Source organism: Perca flavescens, chromosome 1 (assembly GCF_004354835.1).
Source record: "Perca flavescens isolate YP-PL-M2 chromosome 1, PFLA_1.0, whole genome shotgun sequence".
NCBI lineage: Eukaryota > Metazoa > Chordata > Actinopteri > Perciformes > Percidae > Perca > Perca flavescens.
This window is the reverse complement of record NC_041331.1, coordinates 8,558,886-8,580,648: the sequence shown is the minus strand read 5'-3', so window position 1 is coordinate 8,580,648 and position 21,763 is coordinate 8,558,886. Positions and strand designations below refer to the sequence as shown.

The 21,763-nt window shown below is 41.6% G+C and overlaps 1 protein-coding gene across 3 annotated transcripts in view; it reads right to left on the bottom strand.

Annotated features, from left to right (window-relative positions):
- The window catches only part of adamts17 (ADAM metallopeptidase with thrombospondin type 1 motif, 17), a 157,053-nt gene extending 137,184 nt beyond the window's left edge, over positions 1–19,869 (bottom strand). For all 3 annotated transcript variants that reach the window (XM_028576079.1, XM_028576088.1, XM_028576099.1), the window contains exons 1-2: positions 19,654–19,869; positions 18,913–19,277 (exon numbers count right to left, since the gene is read on the bottom strand). In XM_028576079.1, the coding sequence (XP_028431880.1) occupies positions 18,913–19,277; positions 19,654–19,711 (423 nt within the window). In that variant the 5' untranslated portion in view covers positions 19,712–19,869. The remainder of the gene's footprint in view (positions 1–18,912; positions 19,278–19,653) is intronic.
- Positions 19,870–21,763: the final 1,894 nt, after the last annotated feature.

Below are 21,763 nucleotides of genomic sequence, written 5' to 3'. Positions count from 1 at the left end.
CGCCTGTCTCTTTTAAACGCCTGGTGTGACAACAGATTTGGGTAAATAAAGGCCGGTCTCAAATAGAGGCCTGGTCTGTTTTTTTTTTGTTTTTTTCGTGTCGGGTTGTATTTGATCTTTTAAAACCCGTCAGATCGTTTGTTCTATGTTTTGATTTGATTTCACGTGACAGACGCAATCGTTCATAATCGACTCATCACTATGGCAACATAACAAACAGGTTAACGAACTTTCTTTTAGTCTTCAGTTTTTCTTAATTCTCTCAATACCACCATGGAGACAAAAAGAAAAAAGTATGATTTGACATTTAAGCTGACAGTTGTCAAATTTGCCGAACAAAATTCGGGAGAAGCAGCGGCAAGACATTTCTCGATTGGTCCTAAGAGAGTGCGAGAATGGCGTAAACATAAAGCAGAACTGCAACGTCCGTCCGAGGAAGACGACAAAAGGGCCAGACTGCGAGGTGGAGGAAGAAGGTCAGTGAAGAGCTGGAGGTGAGCGTGTGTGAGTGGATCCACAGCTTTTTCTTTTTTTATTATAAATATGAATTAAATACGAATAATACGAATTAGAAAAAATGTATATAATGTGGTAACCTCCTATTGTCAATTAAAGGCCTGTCTCTTATAGACGCCTGTCTCAAATACAAGCCGGTGCATTTCGGCGATTTGGGTAAATAGAAGCCTGGGCTATTATTTGAAGTTTTACGGTAGGTATGCCTCCGTTCCATTGGTCTGCCGTCTTATGGACATACTGTGCACAAATAGATAAGTGTTTTTAGAACGACTTTTCAAACGTCACTTTTGGCCAGTTTTGACAGCCCTACTGACAGCAGCCCAGGTTCAAACCCTGGCTTCTTTCTCAAAGTGGTCATCACAACAATCTCTGTTGTTCCTGAACTAAAGGCACTCTTCCTATAGAAGAGTGTAGAAGTTCTATTGCTCAGATCAGCACTTATGTCAAAGTACAGTCAAGTTCATACAAAACTAAAAAACATTCTGCACTCTTTCTAGCACTAACTTGTGAGGTCTGCACAGCAACAATGGCAGAAAGAGAGAAACAAGACAATGCAGATTCAGCAGTCACAGTGCAGCACTATGAACAGGCCTGCTCTGACTAGAGCATTTTGGTATGCCATAAAATAAAGTAGCAACTCAGTTTGTTTCAACGTTTGCACAGACATTCCACTCCTGGCTGAGCCCCAGGGTTAACAAATGCTGTTACCCAGCATAATGTGGACTGGAGGATGGATTAAAGCATTTCTACAGCTCCACAAACACAGGGACGTGACTCTATTCATAGGCATTAGCTGGAGAGAGAAGTATATCACAACCAATCCTGGACAGTTGAGGTTGGATGGATCTGAGGATCTTAACTCAGCTGGAGAAATGTGTCCATTGTAGGAAAAACATTCTTTTTTTTTTTTTTTTTTTAAATCAGAGAAAAAAAAACTTGGATATTTTGTGAGATTAAAGTGGTAAATTTATGAGATTTACAAGACAAAAAAACAGGATAGTCTCTGAAATTATAAAGTCGGAAAAATTGTGTTATTTTTTGTCAAGGAACTGCATTGCAGATGGAAATGTCTTAATCGCGTGTGGACAATCATGTGATTTAATCACAATTAAATATTTTAGTCTATGGTTGTAACCTAGTTCTGGTCTGTTCAACAAAGTAAAATGATTACACAATTACATTTGTTACTAGTAAGTAATCCAACTCTCCTCTATTATTATCCAATTGCATCGAAGTCTATGAGAAAAGGAGCCTACTTCTCACTTGATTTATTACCTCAGTAAATATTTTCTAATCAGTTTATGGTCTAAATCGCTTCAAGTCTTCTTCAACACAGCATGATGGTCCCATTTATTTTAAAATAGACAATAAAGCAGGGGATGCTTTAGGGTTTACCTGTCAATCAGAACAGAGGCTTAGCAATGCTAACCATGGCACTGTGATAGGGCTGGGCGGTATATGGACTTTTTAAGGTATATCAATATAATATTTTACAACGAGATATGGAATGACATAATACCATTTATGGCAATATAGTTTTATGTTGCATTACATAAGCTGTTTCTTTTGTAAAGCTTTTATGCATCTCTCCTCTCAGTTTCTCCGGGCAACATGGAGGGAGACACAGCCTGGCCAACACTGCTGACTTTTGACTACATTTTTAATTGTTATTTGCACAGCTGCATTTTTTGTTAAGCAGGAGAGGAAAACCTGTATTTTTACTAGTGTTTGGGCAGGTAATGTTCTGTGGTGGCGTCCGCAGAAAAATGGCAGTAAACACGGCAAAAAACACTGAAGTTGTTACTGGATGCAACTTTAAGTAAGATACAAATAAGAGTGAGAGCGAGTGAGTCAGCGCCTTGATGCGGGCAAGAGATGTGGCCCATGAACAGATTATCATAGTTCATAAAAATGCATAAAAGTCCATCTACACAGTGAGTAGAGAATCCAGTCTGCAGTCTAGTGTCAGACACTTCACTGATAAACCAGAGAATTGTGCATTTAACAATCGGCTTAATGATCAAAGCAAGTTTTTGTATCATACGCTTCAGTCCACCAGTCCAGTTCAGTACTGAATTCTACAACTGTCTACATTGTACACATAGACCTTGTTTTTGATTTACTGTGCTTGCAACAGTCTTACATATACAGTACAATCTCTAACTGGGTCGAGTTGTAAGTTGAAGTTTTTTCATCTCAATGTTTTCAGGGCTCACATGTGAGGCGCTCAGCAATGCAAAAGCAGGGGGCAAACCGATTCACTTACATTGAAAACAATTTGCAGCGATCACAATGAAAGGAGTCGCTATAGACACAGCCGCCTCATAAACGCCTCGTTAGTCTGAACAGTGTGATGCGCCTGTGGAGCAGGGCTGCCAATTCAATGTGATTAACAGAAAACAACAAAAAACAAAGGATATAAGAGTTAGCGATTAGCATAAGCAATTTACAGGCAATTAAATTGTTAACAGTTGTCATTTATGGTATTTGCCAGGTTGAGACCGCAGCATTCACAACAATGTTGCTAGACGCTTGTCTCACATAGCCAGATATTACTTAACAGCACATCGGCATAGCTAACGTTAGATGCTGGCTAAACTGACAGTCATAAAAGCCTGTGCCCACGCAGAGCTCTGTACGTTACCCAAGTGACAGACACACATTTTTGGCTTAGAATAGGGTGACCAGATTTCCCGGAACTAAAACCGGGACACTTTGCGCGTGACCGTAGTGTTTTTGCACGCACACGCTTTTTAACATGTGCCAGCCCAGGTCAGACATAGACACAGACAGTAACTTCATTATTTTGATTGTAGGCTTCTCATCTAATAATAAGTGTTTTTTTCCTGTAAAATTTACTAAATTGCAGCAACAGCCTTTTTCAGTTTAGTGTGAGATTGAGGTTCAGATTTTTTCTAAAAAAGATTCTTGGAAGTGTTATTTATTCCAATAACACCAAGATAATTAAAATGATGTATTGAAAGTTTTGAGCATTAAACACTTTCCTGCATTCTGGTGAATTTTTATGCACCTATTTCTACCTTTTTCTGAATTAATGTATGCTGCAAATATCTTTATTTAAAGAGAAACATAGATTACAATCCAAATATAAAAACATAATGGAATATATTGCAGTAAGGCTCTCAAGCATTCTGTAATGCTAACTATTTATTCTCCTTTGGATCGACTTTTCTATATCCGAGTCAGCACACATGTAGCCTATAGGCATCATTTAATCCTCCCTCCTCTTTTGCGTCTTTTGTTGGGGAAGTAACCTCCCTAAACGTGCATATGACAATTATTCACCTCAATGATACATTATTCATTTTAATTTATTAATTAGACCCCTGGACTGTAATATTTCAGATGTGTTTGAGCAAGATTTCTGCTCATGTCCAAAACTTTGTGCACATTCAAAATACAGTATATCTGTGTTCTCTGTGATTTGGAGGAGTCGTGATATTTTGAGAAAAATAAAGTTATAATAGACTATTAAAAGAATAAAGTCACTATATTTCAGAAAATATTCTATACCTGCACCAGTCTGCTGTGCATTAAGTGATTGCTCTGCTGATACGATAGATCTCAGACCGTCTGACAGACACAGAGCCCCGTTGTCTCTGGTCTCTGAATGAGACAAATAGTTTAGCTAGAGAAGTGGCTGCACGCTGCTCTACGTCAGAGGTGGAAAACCGAAACTACAGAAATACACAGAGCACAATGTCCACAGCTGTGAGCGCATCCATAAACCTGAAGCTGCCCAGCATTTCACAGCGAGAGTGGACACTAAGCGACGCACAGGTCTACTTCAGAGCTCCGTGTGTTTGAGTCTGAAATGTAGACTGGAAATGTCACGTCACAGGAACTTCAAACTAAATCATTAGTATTGCGCTCCTAAACTTTGTGTTGATGGCATTGTCACTGCCCGATGTGAGTCGAGCGCAGATTTTAGTCACGCATGCGTCACTTTGAGACGAGTGCAGATGTGAATTGCGCATGAGTCACTTTGCGACAAGTAGCTTACAAGATGTAACGGCTTTTTTTGTTAACGTTAGCAATCAAACAATTATTGATAGCTAAAACGTTTTTGAAATGACTGCTAGCTACAAGTTAGCAATCAAACACAACAAAGGCTGTCACTTGAATGGCGTTTTGAGCTAACATTAGCAATCAAACAATCATAGATAGCTAGATAGATATCTTCTGTTTTTGTATGTAAAGAGAAAAGTTTATTATTTTATGGATTTCACAAATTTCAGTAAGACACGTTATGCCGTAAACAGTTTTAATCTGAGCATGCACAACTCACATCTGCACCACCCGTGGCGCTACCATTGGGCCCACCCATTTTAGATCCAGGCCCGCCCATTTTGACCCAGGCCTATAGAGAGCCGAAGTCACGCCCTTCCGGTGGACCTCATGGGACCTTAACTCAGGAAAAAATATGAACAGTAGTGAACGGGGAGAAGCAAATTATTTTTTGATCCCATTTGAATTGAGTCATGTATTACAAATATGATGTTCGTCAATTTAAAAGATCATTTTTCAACCGAAGAAAGTCTCAGTTAGCCGTAGGTTTGTCATATGACCACTTACGGTAGGTTTCCACACAGCGAAATTTCGCTTTGCTCTCTCAAGTGTTTTCAGCAGATAAGCAAAAGAACAAGCAAGATGCTCTGATCATTAGAGTAAGGTTACATCTCCGGTACGATACACCAAGACATCGTAGCTTCAGCGAGACGTCATCCATGAAGTGTGTAGTCTTTGTAATTACGTATTTTCACAGTCTTATACTTTAACAGTTTAACAATAAACTGAGACTTTCTTCGGTTGAAAAATAATGTTTTAAATTGACAAACATATTTGTACGGAAGAGGATTAGGGCCACTGGTGAAAAAAATATTTGAGTTCTGACTTTAATCTCAGAATTCTGACTTTAATCTCAGAATTCTTGAGTTCTGACTTTATTCTCAGAATTCTGACTTTAATCTCAGAATTCTGACTTTAATCTCAGAATTCTGACTTTAATCTCAGAATTCTGACTTTATTCTCAGGTCAGAATTCTGAGATTAAAGTCAGAATTCTGAGATTAAAGTCAGAATTCTGAGAATAAAGTCAGAACTCAAATATTTTTTTCACCAGTGGCCCTAATCCTCTTCCGTATATTTGTAATCCATGGCTCAATTACTACCAAACGTCGCTGCCCTGACAGAGCTCCAGGGCCTGCAGCTCGCGGTTCTCCCTCCCCTCTTCCTGTTAAATGGCAGATGTGTGACTGAGAGCGCAGTCAGCGAGCTTGTTACCGCAGGTTCCAGTTAATCTTATAATGGATATGTGTGTTGAGTTATTTAAACAAACAATCGGGGAAATAAACGCCTCTTGTCCGCAAGTCTCATTGATAAAGCCCGTGGTGAGCTGGAGTCCATCAATGAGAGCTAGCTAGCCTCCTCCTAACGAGACCTCTGAAATTCACAAAAATGCATTAAATTGAAATCCGAAAGTGTTAGCTAAGCTTTGTAAGACCTTGGAGAACCTGTAATATACATTCCGTGACGAAATTCAAACTGTAAATATACTATAGTTATGCCGAAAGTGTAGCTAGCTAGCCAAGATCGTTTCCCCATTGTATTTAATGGGACACATAGCTAGCTAGCTGCTCCTCCTAACAAGACCCCTCACGTTCATAAAAATGCCTTAAATTCAAATCGGACTGTTAGCTTTTGTTAGCTTTGTAAGACCTTGGGGTAGCTGTGATATAAGTGCTGTGACAAATTCAAACTGTAATTAAAGCTGCGAGCAGCGATGGACGGGCCCTCGCGCCTTTGCGCGCGTCGGGGTTACCGGCAGACGCCGCTCCTTGCGACCGTGCATTTTGACTCCGATACCGCAAATCGTCACCAATGAAAAGCGCATTCCCTGCCGAGTTCAACAATAACTCACACAAGACTCTACGTCATACAGTTCATTAGCTGTGAAAAGGGGCGTGGATAAAGCATAGGGGGCGGGTCAAACCATCACCAATTAAAAAGGAACTCTCTGCTAAGTTCAATGATATCTCACACAAGGGTCTACAGCAAACAGGTCATTTGGTTGATTTGGCCCGTCTATCACCAACATAGGTGATAGACAGATGGTTCATCCAATCAGCTAACCAGTATTTCTGCCCCTTCCCAAAAGTTCTCCAACAGAAAGTTCCCAGATGGATATGCCGAGCAAATGCAAAGCAATCCATCTGGCGGAATCAGGTTAATGATGTTTGTCATATCAGGCGCATTTCCTGTTGACAGCGGGGGGCGCTATGACCAAAAATCTATTTGGCCTGTAGGCGTCCTCAGGCCTGGACCCTTCAACAATCACTAAACACAACGCAAACTCACGGTCCTCTTTTCCCAATTTACAACCCCCTTTCTTGGCTTTAAATAACTCACTGTTGTCGGCTACAGCCACTGAACAAGCTACACGTTGTAAACAGCCGTGGCCCGCTTGTCTGGTCCTCCGGTAACATTAGCAGTTAGGCGGGGTTAGCCAGGAACAGTCGGGATCACTTTACTGGCTGTGTCTCAATTGTTTGAGAGTAACCAACTCGGGTACTCTATATAATTCAATTCACCCCCTAATTTAGCCATACTCATTTCACCATTTCACAGCACAAATGCCCTCCTGCTTAGCTGTGGGGCTTACAGTAATATTTTATATTTAGACCAAAAGGCATTAATCACTTTCCAGCATACAGTGTATGTACGGTATATGTCGGAATGTAACGTAAGATTAAATTTGGCACAATAGTTTCTCTGATGCACACTACAGTTTTTTTTCTGGCTATGCTTGGGGCTCAAAGACTTGAGACTTGACTTGGACTTGTATAAAAGGACTTCTGAGCATCTCTGTGGAGCACACCCTGAACGCCCCTCACCCTGACAAGTCCTGGTCTGGACAGACTGTAAGAGGCTGCATGTTCAACTAGGGTTGAAAAGGGTCAGTACATTTGAGTTAAGCTTGGGAATGTTCCACAATTTCAATATCAAAAACTGAACTTTTCATAGTTAACTTAATTTGGGGGGGGGAAATACACAAAAAAAATACTAGGTCTTGAGGCATGTTTTGGTTTAAAGTATGCCCATTTAATTGAATTGTAACAATGCACTGCATTCAGCAGTGCGCTGTTCTATCAAATGTACAGATAATTTGCCATCATCCCATAAAATAGGAATTCATAAAAAACCACAACCCTATGCATGCACACTGCATTCTGTGCAGCCCACACTACTGCACTGTCTGAGCCAAAGGAATACATGCTTCTTGGTGTTGTTCAATACAATGTGAAATGAGTCAATTCCTTTAATTAAAGTTTATCTCAACTCAATTTTTATCGTTTTTAATTTCTATTAGAAGGGTTTACAATTAAGTCTGCTTATATGGTTTAGAAGTTGGTTTCTATCTGTATATCGGAATCGCTTTATTCGCCAAAATGTACAATGTACACAAGACTTTGACTTGGTGATACAGCGCAGTTAAATAGCAAAAAGTTAAACATTATTAAATATTATGGTCCAAATGTTAATCACGATTATTTTTATTAATATTGAGATCATGGTTATTTACCCTGATTATTCATTGACTTTAGGGACAACATATTTGTATTGCACTTCAACATTTAAATAAACAGGGCACTGCTTTCACTGCCATGTTGTGCCACATTCCTGCTGATGTATAAATCTTTGCATCAAAAAAAAGGTAGGGCTGGACTATTCAGTTATTAGTTAGTTGGATAGGTATTTGGTTTTTAATTTAGGGATTTGGATATTCTTTTCCATTTCAGCTCAGTGCGAGGGTCTTTACTGCTGTCATTTACTGTCACACTTACACACACACACAGACACAGACACACACAGACACAGACACACACACACACACACACACACACACACACACACAGACACACACACACAAAAGGAATTTCCGTCTGCGGGAGCGCCCTGTACTCTAGATTATATCCAATCCATTCATTCATGAGGCTTATATCTGACAGATCATAGCCCACCTAGTACGTTTTACCTGATGAAATACCTTTAAAAAAGGGCCAATACATCCAGTAACACAGTTTTCCAAAACTAGGCAATTCAGCTTTAAAAGGCTGCACACGCGCCCACAGACAGAAATCAGTTTTTGGCGGATAATAACTTTTTGGCACGACACCGGTGCGAAGCAGTGATGACTCAGCAGCCTGCTGACTAGTTGCTTTCACTACCAATATTAGCTGCTCTGTTTCAACAATGTTAGTTTATATCGACGATGTTTCATTAACGGTATGGTTCTGGTGCCACCGGAGGTTAAGCCGGATGTCCCTCACATTCCGCTTTCTTTGTGTTGGCATTCTAAACTCCGGTCAATTCGGGAAACATCCTCCGAGCCAGAATCGACAATCAAATTATATTTATCAGTTTTTTTTAGTAACATTCTCATCCCACACTCAACAGACATTTTCATTCCAGAGCACCCCTCCTTACGTGCACTATTCCACCAAAGCAAGTTCCTTCCCGAAGCTATTTTGCAGAAGCACCGTGGCTCTTACACCACCCAAGACGATTGTGACTTGTTTAAAAAAATGCCAATAAACCATATCACGTTTTTCTCCTATCAAGGAATGTTGCGTAGACTAGCCAGTTCCAGGATTGCACAGTTCCTGCCGGAAATTCTGCAGAATGTCCTTCTTTTCAGCCGGATGTCCATTACTTCAGCTTTCTTTGGGTTGGAATTTTAAACTTCGTTGGATTTATGAGGACTATGGTTAACTGCTCCTCAGATCTCTGCAGGGTAAATCCAGACAGCTAGTTAGACTATCTGTCCAATCTGAGTTTTCTGTTGCATGACTAAAACAACTTGTTCCACCAAAACAAGTTCCTTCCCAAGACTATTTTGCAGCGCCACCAGGGCTCTGTGCGGCGTTTTAAGCGCCGTCCGTGGCGATTGTGATTGGTTTAAAGACATGCCAATAACCCAGAGCGTGTTTTTCTCCCATGCCGGAATGCTATGTGGACTAGCCAGACCTTCCTCAGCAGTGCTGTGGAGAAAGGTCTGGCAATGCGAGACTATAACAGAGCAGTCTGATGTGTGTAGAGGTTTGTGTTGTTATACTATAGCAGCCTGGTGTCGTTATCAGGCAGTTTAATGAAGGTAAACAGTGAACGGCCGTGCGTAATGCCACTGCTGGCGCAGCACTGGCTGACTGAGTCCATCCTGTGTCATGCTAGGAAGCACTTGGTTTGATATGCAGCAGGATTTTCTATGAGCACATATGTTAAACGTCAATATGGCAGTCGATCATGTTCATTTAATTGCAGGGAGCCAAAATCGTGATCAATACTTGATCAATTGTGCAACCCTGGAGCATGGTAAATACAGTAAATATCCTCCACATTTCCATTAGATTCCCATTATTTCTAATTAATTCCCATAAACTCCTATAAGTTCCCATGGAACACTTTGAATATTCCTGGAATTTTGCAACCCTAGGTTCAACTGCTGCAGCTGCCAGTGTTTTTTTTTTCTCCATATAAACCCACCATGTGTCTCAGTGTCTTGTACGCAGCTGGACAATGATCTGCTCATTCATTGTAGGTCAGCTGAATGCTCAAACTGTCACTGAGGAAATATAGAGGAAATAAAGGAGCACAGTCTACTTTAAGAGCTGGCTTCAAGCCTGTTTCTGCTGAAGATTCCAGGACTGAGCCTGAATCCCTACCTGCACACTCATTTTACATAAGAGCATTATCCAAATGCCTCAGATAATGTGGAACCTCATTGCCCACAGTGGGGAAATTCAGATTTTCTTTAACCACCCTGCACACGGAGATCAGAAGTCAGGCTCTGCTAGAGAACAGCAGACCTACAGATCGTAAGAGTCTTTTGTTTGAGATGGCTCTTGGGCCTAAGATGTTATTTAGTTGGTTTAACCCATACATGTAGACTGCAGTTTCCCCATTTTAAGTAACTAAGGTAGCTTTAAGATCAGAGGAAATATCTCATTCCACTCTGACAATATCACAATTAAGGCTGCAACTAACGATTATTTTCATTATCGATTACTCTGCCGATTATTTTAAATTAATCTATTAATTGTTTGGTCTAAAAAATGTCAGAAAAGTCCATCTCAGTTTCTCAAAGTCCAGGTGATGTCTTTAAATGTCTTGTTTTGTCAGTCCAAACCCCAAAGAGATTCAGTTTAATATGATATAAAAAAAAGTAAAGAAGAAACCTCTATATGTGAGAGGCTGAAGACAGCATTTTCTGTCATTTTTGCATTTTTTGAAAAATTACATTAGTGATTAATGGATACAGTAATGAAAATAGTTGGCGATTATTTTTCTATCGTAATTGATTAGTCGACTAATCGTTGCAGCTCTAATCACAATCAAATCAAGGTTTTAACAAAACCAGTTTAACAAAAAAACTCATAGTCAGTCAAAACATAGTGTGAGCTTACAACCACATCTCACAGTCTTCACCAGAGTTTGCTCATATTGCATCACTCCGAACTCGTAAGATACGGATGCTTGGGCAGTGGCTCTCAGAGTCAGATAAGCACCCCTCAGCGTGTGTATAGAACGCACCGGGCAGAGCAGCAGCTACGCAGCGCTTAAAGATGACGTAGTTTTAAGAACAATAATGGTAGCGAGTAGTATAAAATGCCGAAATTCTGCGTGGGGAGGTAATTTGGGGTGGTGGATGTGTCAAAGAACACAGGACTTTTGTGTCCCAACGTCACTTTTCCTAACCCAACTGTCCTATTCTTCATTTCCTAAACCCGTATTTTATGCGATGGGAGTGAGAATGTTTCCACTGATGGGACTGTGAGAGTTGAGTTAAAAATGTTTTCTCATACTCACTCTCATACTCACTGTTGTCCCCTTTTTTCATCTTACAATTGAAATTTAAGATTGTTAAAATTACTCATGTTGATTTTTTTATGTTGCTCCATTCCATCAAATTGAAATACTGTAGCCTACACGTCTTCTGCATCATTTTAGACACATTTACCCAAATTTCAGCCAGACAGATATATACCGTTAGAAACTAGGATCTCCCCAAGCATTTAAAATAAAGTGAAGTTGTGTTTGGCTGCACAGTGTGACTTTTGAACTGGGGGTTTAAGAGATTACAATGACTGATGAGACAGGAGCAGAAAATCATGCTCAGAGGCACATCATCAGAGTGGCCGCTGTTAAAAAGCCACTGAACACACACACACACACACACACACACACACACACACACACACACACACACACACACACACACACACACACACACACACACACACACACACACACACACACACACACACACACACACACACACACACACACACACACACACACACACACACACACACACACACACACACACACACACACACACACCTTCTGGCTGATAATACCTTCTGCTCAGGTTGAAGGTGGCCCATAGCTTAGATGGGAATTTATATGGTCACAAATCTTTTCTACCAATATGCAGTGCTGGGCAATTTAATGATATAAATTGATATCGTGATATAAGACTAAATATTGTCTTAGATTTCGGATATCCTAATATCATGATATGAAATAAGTGTTGTCTTTTCCTGGTTTTACTGTAAAGTGATGTAATTTTTTTTAACTTTCCAGACTGTTCTTGCAGTTCTATTATTTGCTAGGGGTGGGACTCACGATACAATATTATCACAATACTTCTGTGACGATACAATTTTATTGCAATTTTAAACATATTGCAATATTCTGCAATTTATGACCTTTTTTCCAACTTCAAATTTTTCCCAATTTCAAATGATGTAACCAAAAGAAAACTTTGTCAACATCTGTTTTATCTAAAAAGATACATTTCTCTGTTTGTTCATCTCACGTCAATTTTATTGCTGCAAAATGGGAGTGTCAAGCAGACAAACACATAAAAGATCGATACTTGGTGTCTGTATATCGATTAAGTATTGCCACGGAAAATATTGCGATACCATGCTGTATCGATTTTTTCCCCCACTCCTATTATTTGCCTTTACCAATTTAGTCATTATATCCACATTCCTGATTCATTATTTATCACAAATCTCAATGTGTAAATATTTTGTGAAAGCACCAATAGTCAACCCTACAATATCGCCCCACCAATAAGAATGATAAAGCAGGGCTCGAGAGAATCTCCCTCAGACTGGGGCTCCATGCAAGATCTCACCTTGTGGGGTCTCAATGATCCTAAGAAAGGTGAGAAATCAGCCCAGAACTACACGGGAGGAGCTGGACAATGACCTAAAAAGAGCTGGGACCATCGTTTCCAAGGTTACTGTTGGTAAGGTGCCCTCGTGGTTAGACTGTACTGGAACTTAAAAACACCGCAACATTCAACAGCTGTTTGTTCTGAAGATCATACGAGAAGAGCGCAGCTCGGCTTTGTTCAAAGCCATTGGAGGTTGGTGGTGTTGTTTCTCTAGCTGTCATTGTCTTTATTGTTTCTCTAGCTGTCATTGTCTTTATGGTTTCTCTAGCTGTCATTGTCTTTATGGTTGTTTCTCTAGCTGTCATTGTCTTTATGGTTTTCCATTGTTTGCAAAACTTTCCTCCGCTCCGTTAGCTAACGTCTAGGTATTTGTTGTGCTAACGGCTAGTTAGCCTGCCTGCTAGCGGGAGTTAAAGTGGACCACTCAGGATTTTGCCTCCTTGGAAATCTATTCTATATTTTGGTAGCAGTAACGGGCTATCCACAGCTTGCTAATACAAGCAGGAGCACCTGCATTGTATTTCGACTTGTGAAGGTTTTTAGGTTTTAGGAGAAGGCCTCCATCAACGTTGCTACTAGCTAAACTAGCAAGCTACACAATGCCCTCCCTCAGCTGTTCACCTGGCTGTGACTCGTGCCTCCTGTTCAGCCAGAAGATAGTGGAACTTGAAGCCAGAATATCGACTCTCCACCAGATCAAGGCAAGTGAAGAGTTCCTTGACTCCATTATCATTGGATGTTCCCCTCACACACACACACTGTCAGATGTCTTGATTCCACTGTGCCCTGCAATACTCTCACCCCACCACGCACTAATAAAACCTCTAACCCTGTTGTCTCTCCTCAGCTTCTGCCGAGGACCCAGCCAGCTCCACTCCACACCAGCCTGAGCCATGGCGTGTAAGCAAGCACCAGAGCAGGCGGTCAGGACAACGCTCAGCCCCAGCCCAACCCCTACAACTAGAAAACCGCTACAGCATTCTGATGAACGACGAGGAGTTCCCTTCTCTGCCACGTCCCCACGCAGCTCATCCTGGTCCATCCACACAGTCGACGTGCCCATTGAGGGCGGACTCTCCCCCCTTGGACTCATCAACCTCCACGCTGGTCATCGGAAGCTCCATGGTAAGGGACCTCCACATTCCCCCTTTACCTAGCGGTCCCTCCAAGGTCTACTGCTTCCCCGGTGCCAAGGTCCGTGACATCCAGCACAAACTTCCCGGTATCCTCGCCCGCCACGCCAAGGTCGACAACATCATTGTGCATGTGGGCAAAAACGACATCAGAGAGAGACGGTCGATAGCACTCCAGGAAGATTTCACCACTCTCCTCTCCACCCTGATGGGCACAGGTAAGCGGATTGTCATCTCTGGGCCTCTACCTACCTACAGGAAGGGTGCGGAGAGATGGTCCAGACTGTTCTGGCTCCACACCTGGCTGGAACCACTCTGCACTTCCCTGAGCATTCCCTATGTCGACAACTTCAACTTGTTCTGGGAGATGCCCAACCTGCTGAAGCGTGATGGTCTCCACCCAAACCGACACGGAGCCAGGATGCTATCTGACAACATAACGACCACACTGACAGGCAAGTATTGACATTATGTTGAAAATATCACAGATTCATGTCCCCCAGGTATTGATCCTGATAGCACTATACAAGTGGATGATTCTGAAAATGTCTTCTGCAGGATAACAAGTAGTACTATTATTATTCCAGTAACGTGTAGTACTAGTGCTATTCCAGTAACATGTAGTACTAGTGCTATTCCAATTATAATCAACAATAGACCACACAAAGTGGTGAATAGAGGGGCAATACTTAACAACCTAATTGGAATTAAAACTACCACTGCAATGATAGAAAAGGATAGGAAAATTAGATGTGGATTAGTAAATGTCAGCTCTGTCTTCTAAAGCAGTACTAGTAAATGAATTGATATCTGATAATCAAATTGATTTATTCTGTTTTACTGAAACATGGCTGGGCCATGAAGAATATGTTAGTCTAAATGAAGAGACTCCTCCCAGTCATATTAATACTCAAATTCCTAGAGGCTCAGGCCGAGGAGGGGGAGTTGCAGCCATATTTGATTCAAGCCTGTTAATTAACCCTAAACCCAAACTAAATTATAACTCATTTGAAAGTCTTGTTCTTAATCTTCAACATCTAACACGGAAATCAGTACAGCCAATTATATTTGTTGTTGTCTACCGAGCTCCAGGTCCGTATTCTGAATTTTTATCTGAATTCTCAGAGTTTTTATCATGTGTAGTACTTAAATCAGACAAAGTACTTATTGTTGGTGATTTTAATATCCATGTGGACGTTGACAGCAATAGCCTTACTACTGCTTTCAACTCACTTCTAGATTCTATTGGCTTCAGTTAGAGTGTGCATGAGGCCACGCACTGTTTTAACCACAACCTCAACCTCGTGCTGGCATATGGTATCAAAATTGAAGATGTATTAGTATTCCCGCAAAATCCTTTATTATCAGACCACTTCTTAATTACTTTCGAATTCTTCATACCTGATTATACGACATTAGATAAAAGCTTCTATACTAGATGCCTATCTGACAGTGCTATAGCTAAATTTAAGGAAGACATTCCAACAGCACTAAACTCATTACCTTGTTTTAATACAACAGAGGACCTTTATGTAAACTTTAGTCCCTCTCAAATCGACAATTGTGTAGATGGTGTTACGGCCTGCCTACGGACTACTTTAGACTCTGTTGTTCCACTCAAAAAAAAAGAAGATGAAGCAAAGGAAACTAGCACCTTGGTATAACTCCCAAACTCGTAAATTAAAGCAAAACTCGCGAAAACTTGAAAGTAAATGGCGCTCCATCAAAATGGAAGAGTCTCGTTTGGACTGGCAAGACAGTTTGAAAACCTATAGGACGGCCCTCAGACATGCCAGATCAGACTATTACTCATCATTAATAGAAGAAAACAAGAACAACCCAAGGTTTCTTTTCAGCACTGTAGCCAGGCTGACAGATAGTCAGTCATCTTCAATTTTGATATCTCTAGCTCTGAGTGGTGATGACTTTATGAGCTTCTTTAATGATAAAATTACAACAATTAGAGATAAAATTCATCACCTTTTGCCCTCAACTTCTAATGGTTCATCTTTAAACGCAGGACTGCTAGAAAGAACGACTAGACCTGACATTTACTTAGACCGTTTTTATCCTATAGACCTTCAACAACTAATGGTAAAGGTATCTTCAGCAAAGCCATCTACCTGTCTCTTAGACCCCATCCCAACGAGATTACTCAAAGAAGCATTACCCGTGGTTAACACCTCTCTACTAGATATGATCAATATGTCTCTATTAACAGGTTATGTACCGCAGTCATTTAAAGTAGCTGTGATAAGACCTCTTCTGAAAAAACCCACCCTCGATCCTGAGGTCTTAGCAAACTATAGACCTATATCTAACCTTCCCTTTCTCTCCAAGATCCTTGAGAAAGTAGTTGCCAATCAGTTATGTGATTTTCTCCATAGCAACAGCTTATTTGAAGACTTTCATTTAGAAAGCATCATAGCACAGAGACGGCACTGGTGAAAATTACTAACGACGTTCTAACTGCTGCAGACAAAGGACTTGTCTCCATACTTGTTTTATTAGATCTTAGTGCTGCATTTGACTCTATTGACCATACAATCCTGTTACAGAGATTGGAACACTTAGTCGGAATTAAAGGAATTGCACTAAGTTGGTTTAAGTCTTATTTTTCTGATCAATCTCAATTTGTTAATGTTAATGATAAATCCTCTAAGTACGCGAGGGTTATGCATGGCGTTCCACAGGGCTCGGTGCTTGGACCAGTTTTGTTCTCCTTGTATATGCTTCCTCTTGGTAATATCATTAGGAAACACTCAATTAACTATCACTGCTATGCGGACGACACCCATTTATACTTGTCAATCAAACCAGACGAAACCAGTCAGTTAGCTACACTTCAAGCATGTATTAAAGATATAAAATTGCAGCGTCCGCCTAACCCGGCCCACCTGCTTCTCTTCGTAGTCATCAGATTTATTGATCATATAATCAATAATATAGTGTGAGTTGAGGGGGGCAGGCCAGTACAGCCTCTCATCAATGTTTTCATTTGTTTCCTTTTGTATGCATCCTGTCCCAGAACTGCTTGTTACTAACCTAGCTCTGGGGAGTTTACTCCCCGGAGTCCTTATGTTTCTTCTTCGCAGAGCTATGCTCTGTGATTCCTTTCAACGCCCGGCCGCGTCCTGCTGCGTCTGCTACACCCACCCATGCTCTGCAGCGCCACGTTTCATCCCGCAACGTCCTGCTGTGACATGAACTACAACGACTACCTTCAAAGTCACTGTTCCACTATCTTTAATGCGACTATTATCGCCTTCACACCCCCAACCGGCCCGGTCAGACACCGACTACCAAGAGTCTGGGTTTGCCGAGGTTTCTTCCCAAGAGGGAGTTTTTCCTCGCCACTGTCGCAATAGCCATTTATAATGCTTGCTCTTGAGGGAATTACTGTAATTGTTGGGGCTTTGTAAATTGAAAATTATAGAGCGTGGTCTAGACCTACTCTATCTGTAAAGTATCTCGAGATAACTCTGTTATGATTTGATACTATAAATAAAATTGAATTGAATTGAGAGTGCGACCAATTTGGTCGCAAATGCGACCAAAATTTGTAAGGGTGCGACTAAGATTTTTCCTAGGTCGCACCGGTGCACCTAACGTCCTCGCATCCGCTGCCTTTCCACTAACGAAGTATATCGATATGGTTTAATGTTGCGTTACATGACCCATTCCTTCTGGAAAGCCTGCCTGTGTTTGGATCTCTCCTCCGCGCAGCCCCCCCCCCCATTCATACACGGCAACATGGAGAGACACAGCGCCGCCGGTCCAAACTCCCGACATTTGTCTACAGTTTTAATTGTTATTAACACAACTGTATATTGTTAAGTATGAGAGGGAAACCTGTATTGGTACCAGTGTTTCCGCTGGTAACTCTCTGTTACTGCGCCACGGTGAAAAACACATTAGAAGTTATTAAATGCAACTAACTTCAGTTCGTTGATTAATAGCGTGTAAGACGGAGCCTGCTGGATCATAGTTCATAAAAATGCAGCGCAGTGACGATACAGACATTTCATAGCCTACACAAGACGGGTGTAACGCCGCTAATGAGTCAGGCGTCACTCTTTGAGTAGCCTAGCATATGCTTCAGTCCATCGCACTCCCTCGGTCTTTTGGTCGTTCTTTTTCTTCTTTCTAAAGATTTCGGCCTTTATTTTGATAGGAAAGCTGAAGACATGAAAGGGGAGAGAGGGGGGGGATGACATGTAGGAAAGGGCCGCAGGTCGGAGTCAAACCTCTATATTTACCAACTGAGCTATCCGGGCGTCCTCTCTCTTTTAATCAGTCTGTTATTGTTGTTGAAAGCTTATGAAGGAGCTTTCTCATTCATATATATATATATATATATATATATATATATATATATATATCCTAGGCTATTTATTTTAGATAACTTTCATGTGTTGCAGCTGTATATTTTCAAACTGGTAAAGGAAACCCTGTCTTTGCATTTTATTTTAATCACAATCTGTTTTAATAAAAGAGCTTGTGAAAAGTGGCTTTGACTTAAAACTGAACATTTAGCCCACTTTGTAAAACAATACAGAGCTATATATCATGTATTGCCATTCAGCGTTACGGCGATGCGAGGAAAAATTTGGGTGCACCTAAATTTTGTGCTGGTGCACCTAAATAAAAAAAGTTAGGCGCACCAGTGCAACCAAGGCAAACAGTTAGTGTGGAGCCCTGTAAAGCTGTCATTTGTCATGCCCTAACAGGGGCAACAAGGCTAACAAGAGACTCAGGAAGATGTCAATCACTCAGTCTAAACACAGTCCTGGGAAGAGGTCTAATCAGCAAGCTTAACTGAAAACACCTGTGTGGGTGTTCAGGGCCTTCTAACATGGAGAATGTCCCCCAGCCAGGATGCTGTAATCCAACCTGCCTTTACAGTGCATTACATGGAAAGGTCTGGACCTCAACTGCTTGGATTGAATGACATGAAAGCTATCAAAAAGTTCCAAAAAAATTAAAATGGATTTACCAGGCCGCCACAGGTGCTCAGTGATGCCAGGGAGTCAGTGTGGTTGATAATGGAGCCGGAGTAAAAGCACAGCTGCTTCGTGGATAACCGGCTCACCGCTGCGCTCTGCTCCCCAAGCCTCTCCTCGACCACGAAGTCCCCTGACAGAAACGCGCTGTCCCGCGTCAGATTTAAATACAGACTCCTTCCGAAAGCCGGCAGTGACAGAATGATGTTATCCGGGTCAGAATGTCCTCCACCCGGGGCATCCAGGGAGCGCTGGCCGCGGCGCCGCAGTGTGCGGGCAGTGTGGTCCGGGAACAGGTGCGCCTCCTTCCCGGACAGCAGCCTGGGAACCACTTCGTCTATCTCCGGCTCAGACTGGGCTGTGTAGGGAGGTACAGTTGACATCAAACAGTGGCCACGTTAGCATAAATAGCCTCCTGTCCTGACTCTGTGAACTGACTGAACTGTGTGCTCTCATGCTCCGGGACTCGGAGCTCAATGTGTCCTTTACCAAAATGTGCAGTAATTAGCCTACTGCAATGATTAGGCTACTTACTGAAGTCGCTGTAGGGGGAATCTTCCAACCATACAGGAGGAAACTAAAGTCTACTTTCTAGAACTGATCTTTAGTAACACACTGAGTTGTTTAACCGAGGAAACCGATTGCTTTAGTTGACCTATATTTAAGAGAAATAGGCGTAACGTTACACGGCACAGCCGAGAGCTCACACTTAAGAGTTCGAAGTCAGTACTTACCACTCAATGCGATGCAGAGAAGAGAGAAGAGCACATGGGTGACATGGCTGTTATGCATGATAAGGCAAAGCAGGCTAGAATAAACTGGAAGAGGTGGGTGATTTTATTGTGAGGGGACTAAAGCGCTTTGCAAAGCACTGAGCAGACGGCGCAGTTTTTCCTAAACTTGGAGAAGTTGCAGTAATTCAGGCTGGAGTGACTTCTAGCGCAGGGTACGCCTACACAGCCCGGGTCGGCCTCTACTCGTGTCACATTGGTACCATTACACCATGACCCAAGAAAAACTGAGAAATCCCTACATTCTCATTGGTCAGGGAAGCTGTCTGTCACTGTCGGAGGTTGAAACCCTACACGTGGTTTCAAGTGGAGTGTGTGTGTGTGTGTGTGTGTGTGTGTGTGTGTGTGTGTGTGTGTGTGTGTGTGTGTGTGTGTGTAAAACTTTGACATGGCTGAAAGTGTATGGAGTTATATTACTGCCATTAGTCAAGAGCGCATTATTTCAATTTGAGAGCATTTCTCACTGATATTACGTTCAGATTTCTTGCTCTCACACTCAACTAGTCACTGCTCGCGCTCAAAACCTTGCTCTCACACTCAAATAGTCACTGCTCGTGCTTAGATTTGCTCTGCTTGTGCTCAAACTTTCTGCTTAGACTCAGATATGTTGTTGTTGTTTGGACAGATTTCCTGCTCTCAGCTTTGAACCTTCTCCTCGCACTCAGGCTGATTCTGCTCGCCCAAAATGGTTTTTGTTAGTTACACACAGAGGTAACTGGCTATAGTTAGCCTGTACATATGCTAGCGGACATTAGCTAACGTTGCATAGCCAGCAAGCAGCTTCGGCGAGCTTACGCATCCATGTGTCTCCATTTCAAAACATCACTGCAGATTGACTGCTTTTGACAGCAGAGGTTGATTGTGGGCAACATACTGTCGCGGTTAGCTCGCCGAAGCTACTGCTGATTGCTGAAGTTGCTGGCTGGCTACGCAACATTAGCTAATCCCGCTAGCATACGTACAGGCTAACTATAGCCAGTTAGCTTTGTGTGTAATGTTACAAAAAAACACCTATTTTGTAGGAGCGAAGCTTAATATTTCATTCAATAAAAGTATGGTACAAAAGGAGCACTAACGCCACATGTCTTGCGTTGACAACGTGGACGTAGCTCCGAAGGCAGTTGTAATACCGGTATTTAACTAGCAGTCTAAGCTAACACTGTTGCGCCAACGTTAGCAAACGTCGGCGTAGCGTTTGCTAGCTGTTTAAACTTGTGAAAAGCCGAACAGCATCCCCGTCCAAGCTGCCTTTCACTTCCCCTCCAATATTTTTATACACATAATAAAGACACATTGACTCGGTTGAGACCAAAAGCCATATTTTGCCAGAGCAGTGGCAGAAACCGTGACCGGGACAGTGAACCGAGACGGGGCTTTCACCGGTCGTCTCTCCAACGTGACGTCATGCAATGCATTGTGGGGAAAAGGAGAAACCACTGTAAAAAAGTACTACTTTTTCGTATTTTATTCCGTTTTGTGATATCCATTGTATTTGATGTTGTTGGGTAACAGTTTAAATGTTTATTACCAACAAGCAAATTGCAAAAAATCGTTAGAAAATAAACCCTGCAACATGGGCTTTAAGCACCTAGCTAGCTAGCTAACATATGGCGCTAGCATATAGCCTAGCTTGATGTCCATAAACAAATAGATTTTCTTTATTGTATAGCTAGATTGAACGACATATGACGGACTGTATGTGTATATGTGATGACCTCACTTTGTATTTTTTCCTCGTTTGGTTAACCATGTTCCTGGGATTAGGCTGATTTCATGTTAGAGCCAGTAGTAGAACCTAAACTGTAATATAACTGAAAGAACACCAGAAACTGGATTGTTTGTGTCAGTTTTTGCATCACTGTTGTGTTGTTCATCAGAATTTAGTCTTCATTCCTTCATATAGCATTAGTCTGAAAATGATGAATTCATATCAGTCTGGTCTGTGTACTTTTTTGTTCATCCGATTTTCATTTCATAAACGGGTATTAAAAAACAACTGCAGCCGGGACATTCTAACTCTTAACGTGAAAAAGTCTAATGTGGTTTAATGTAC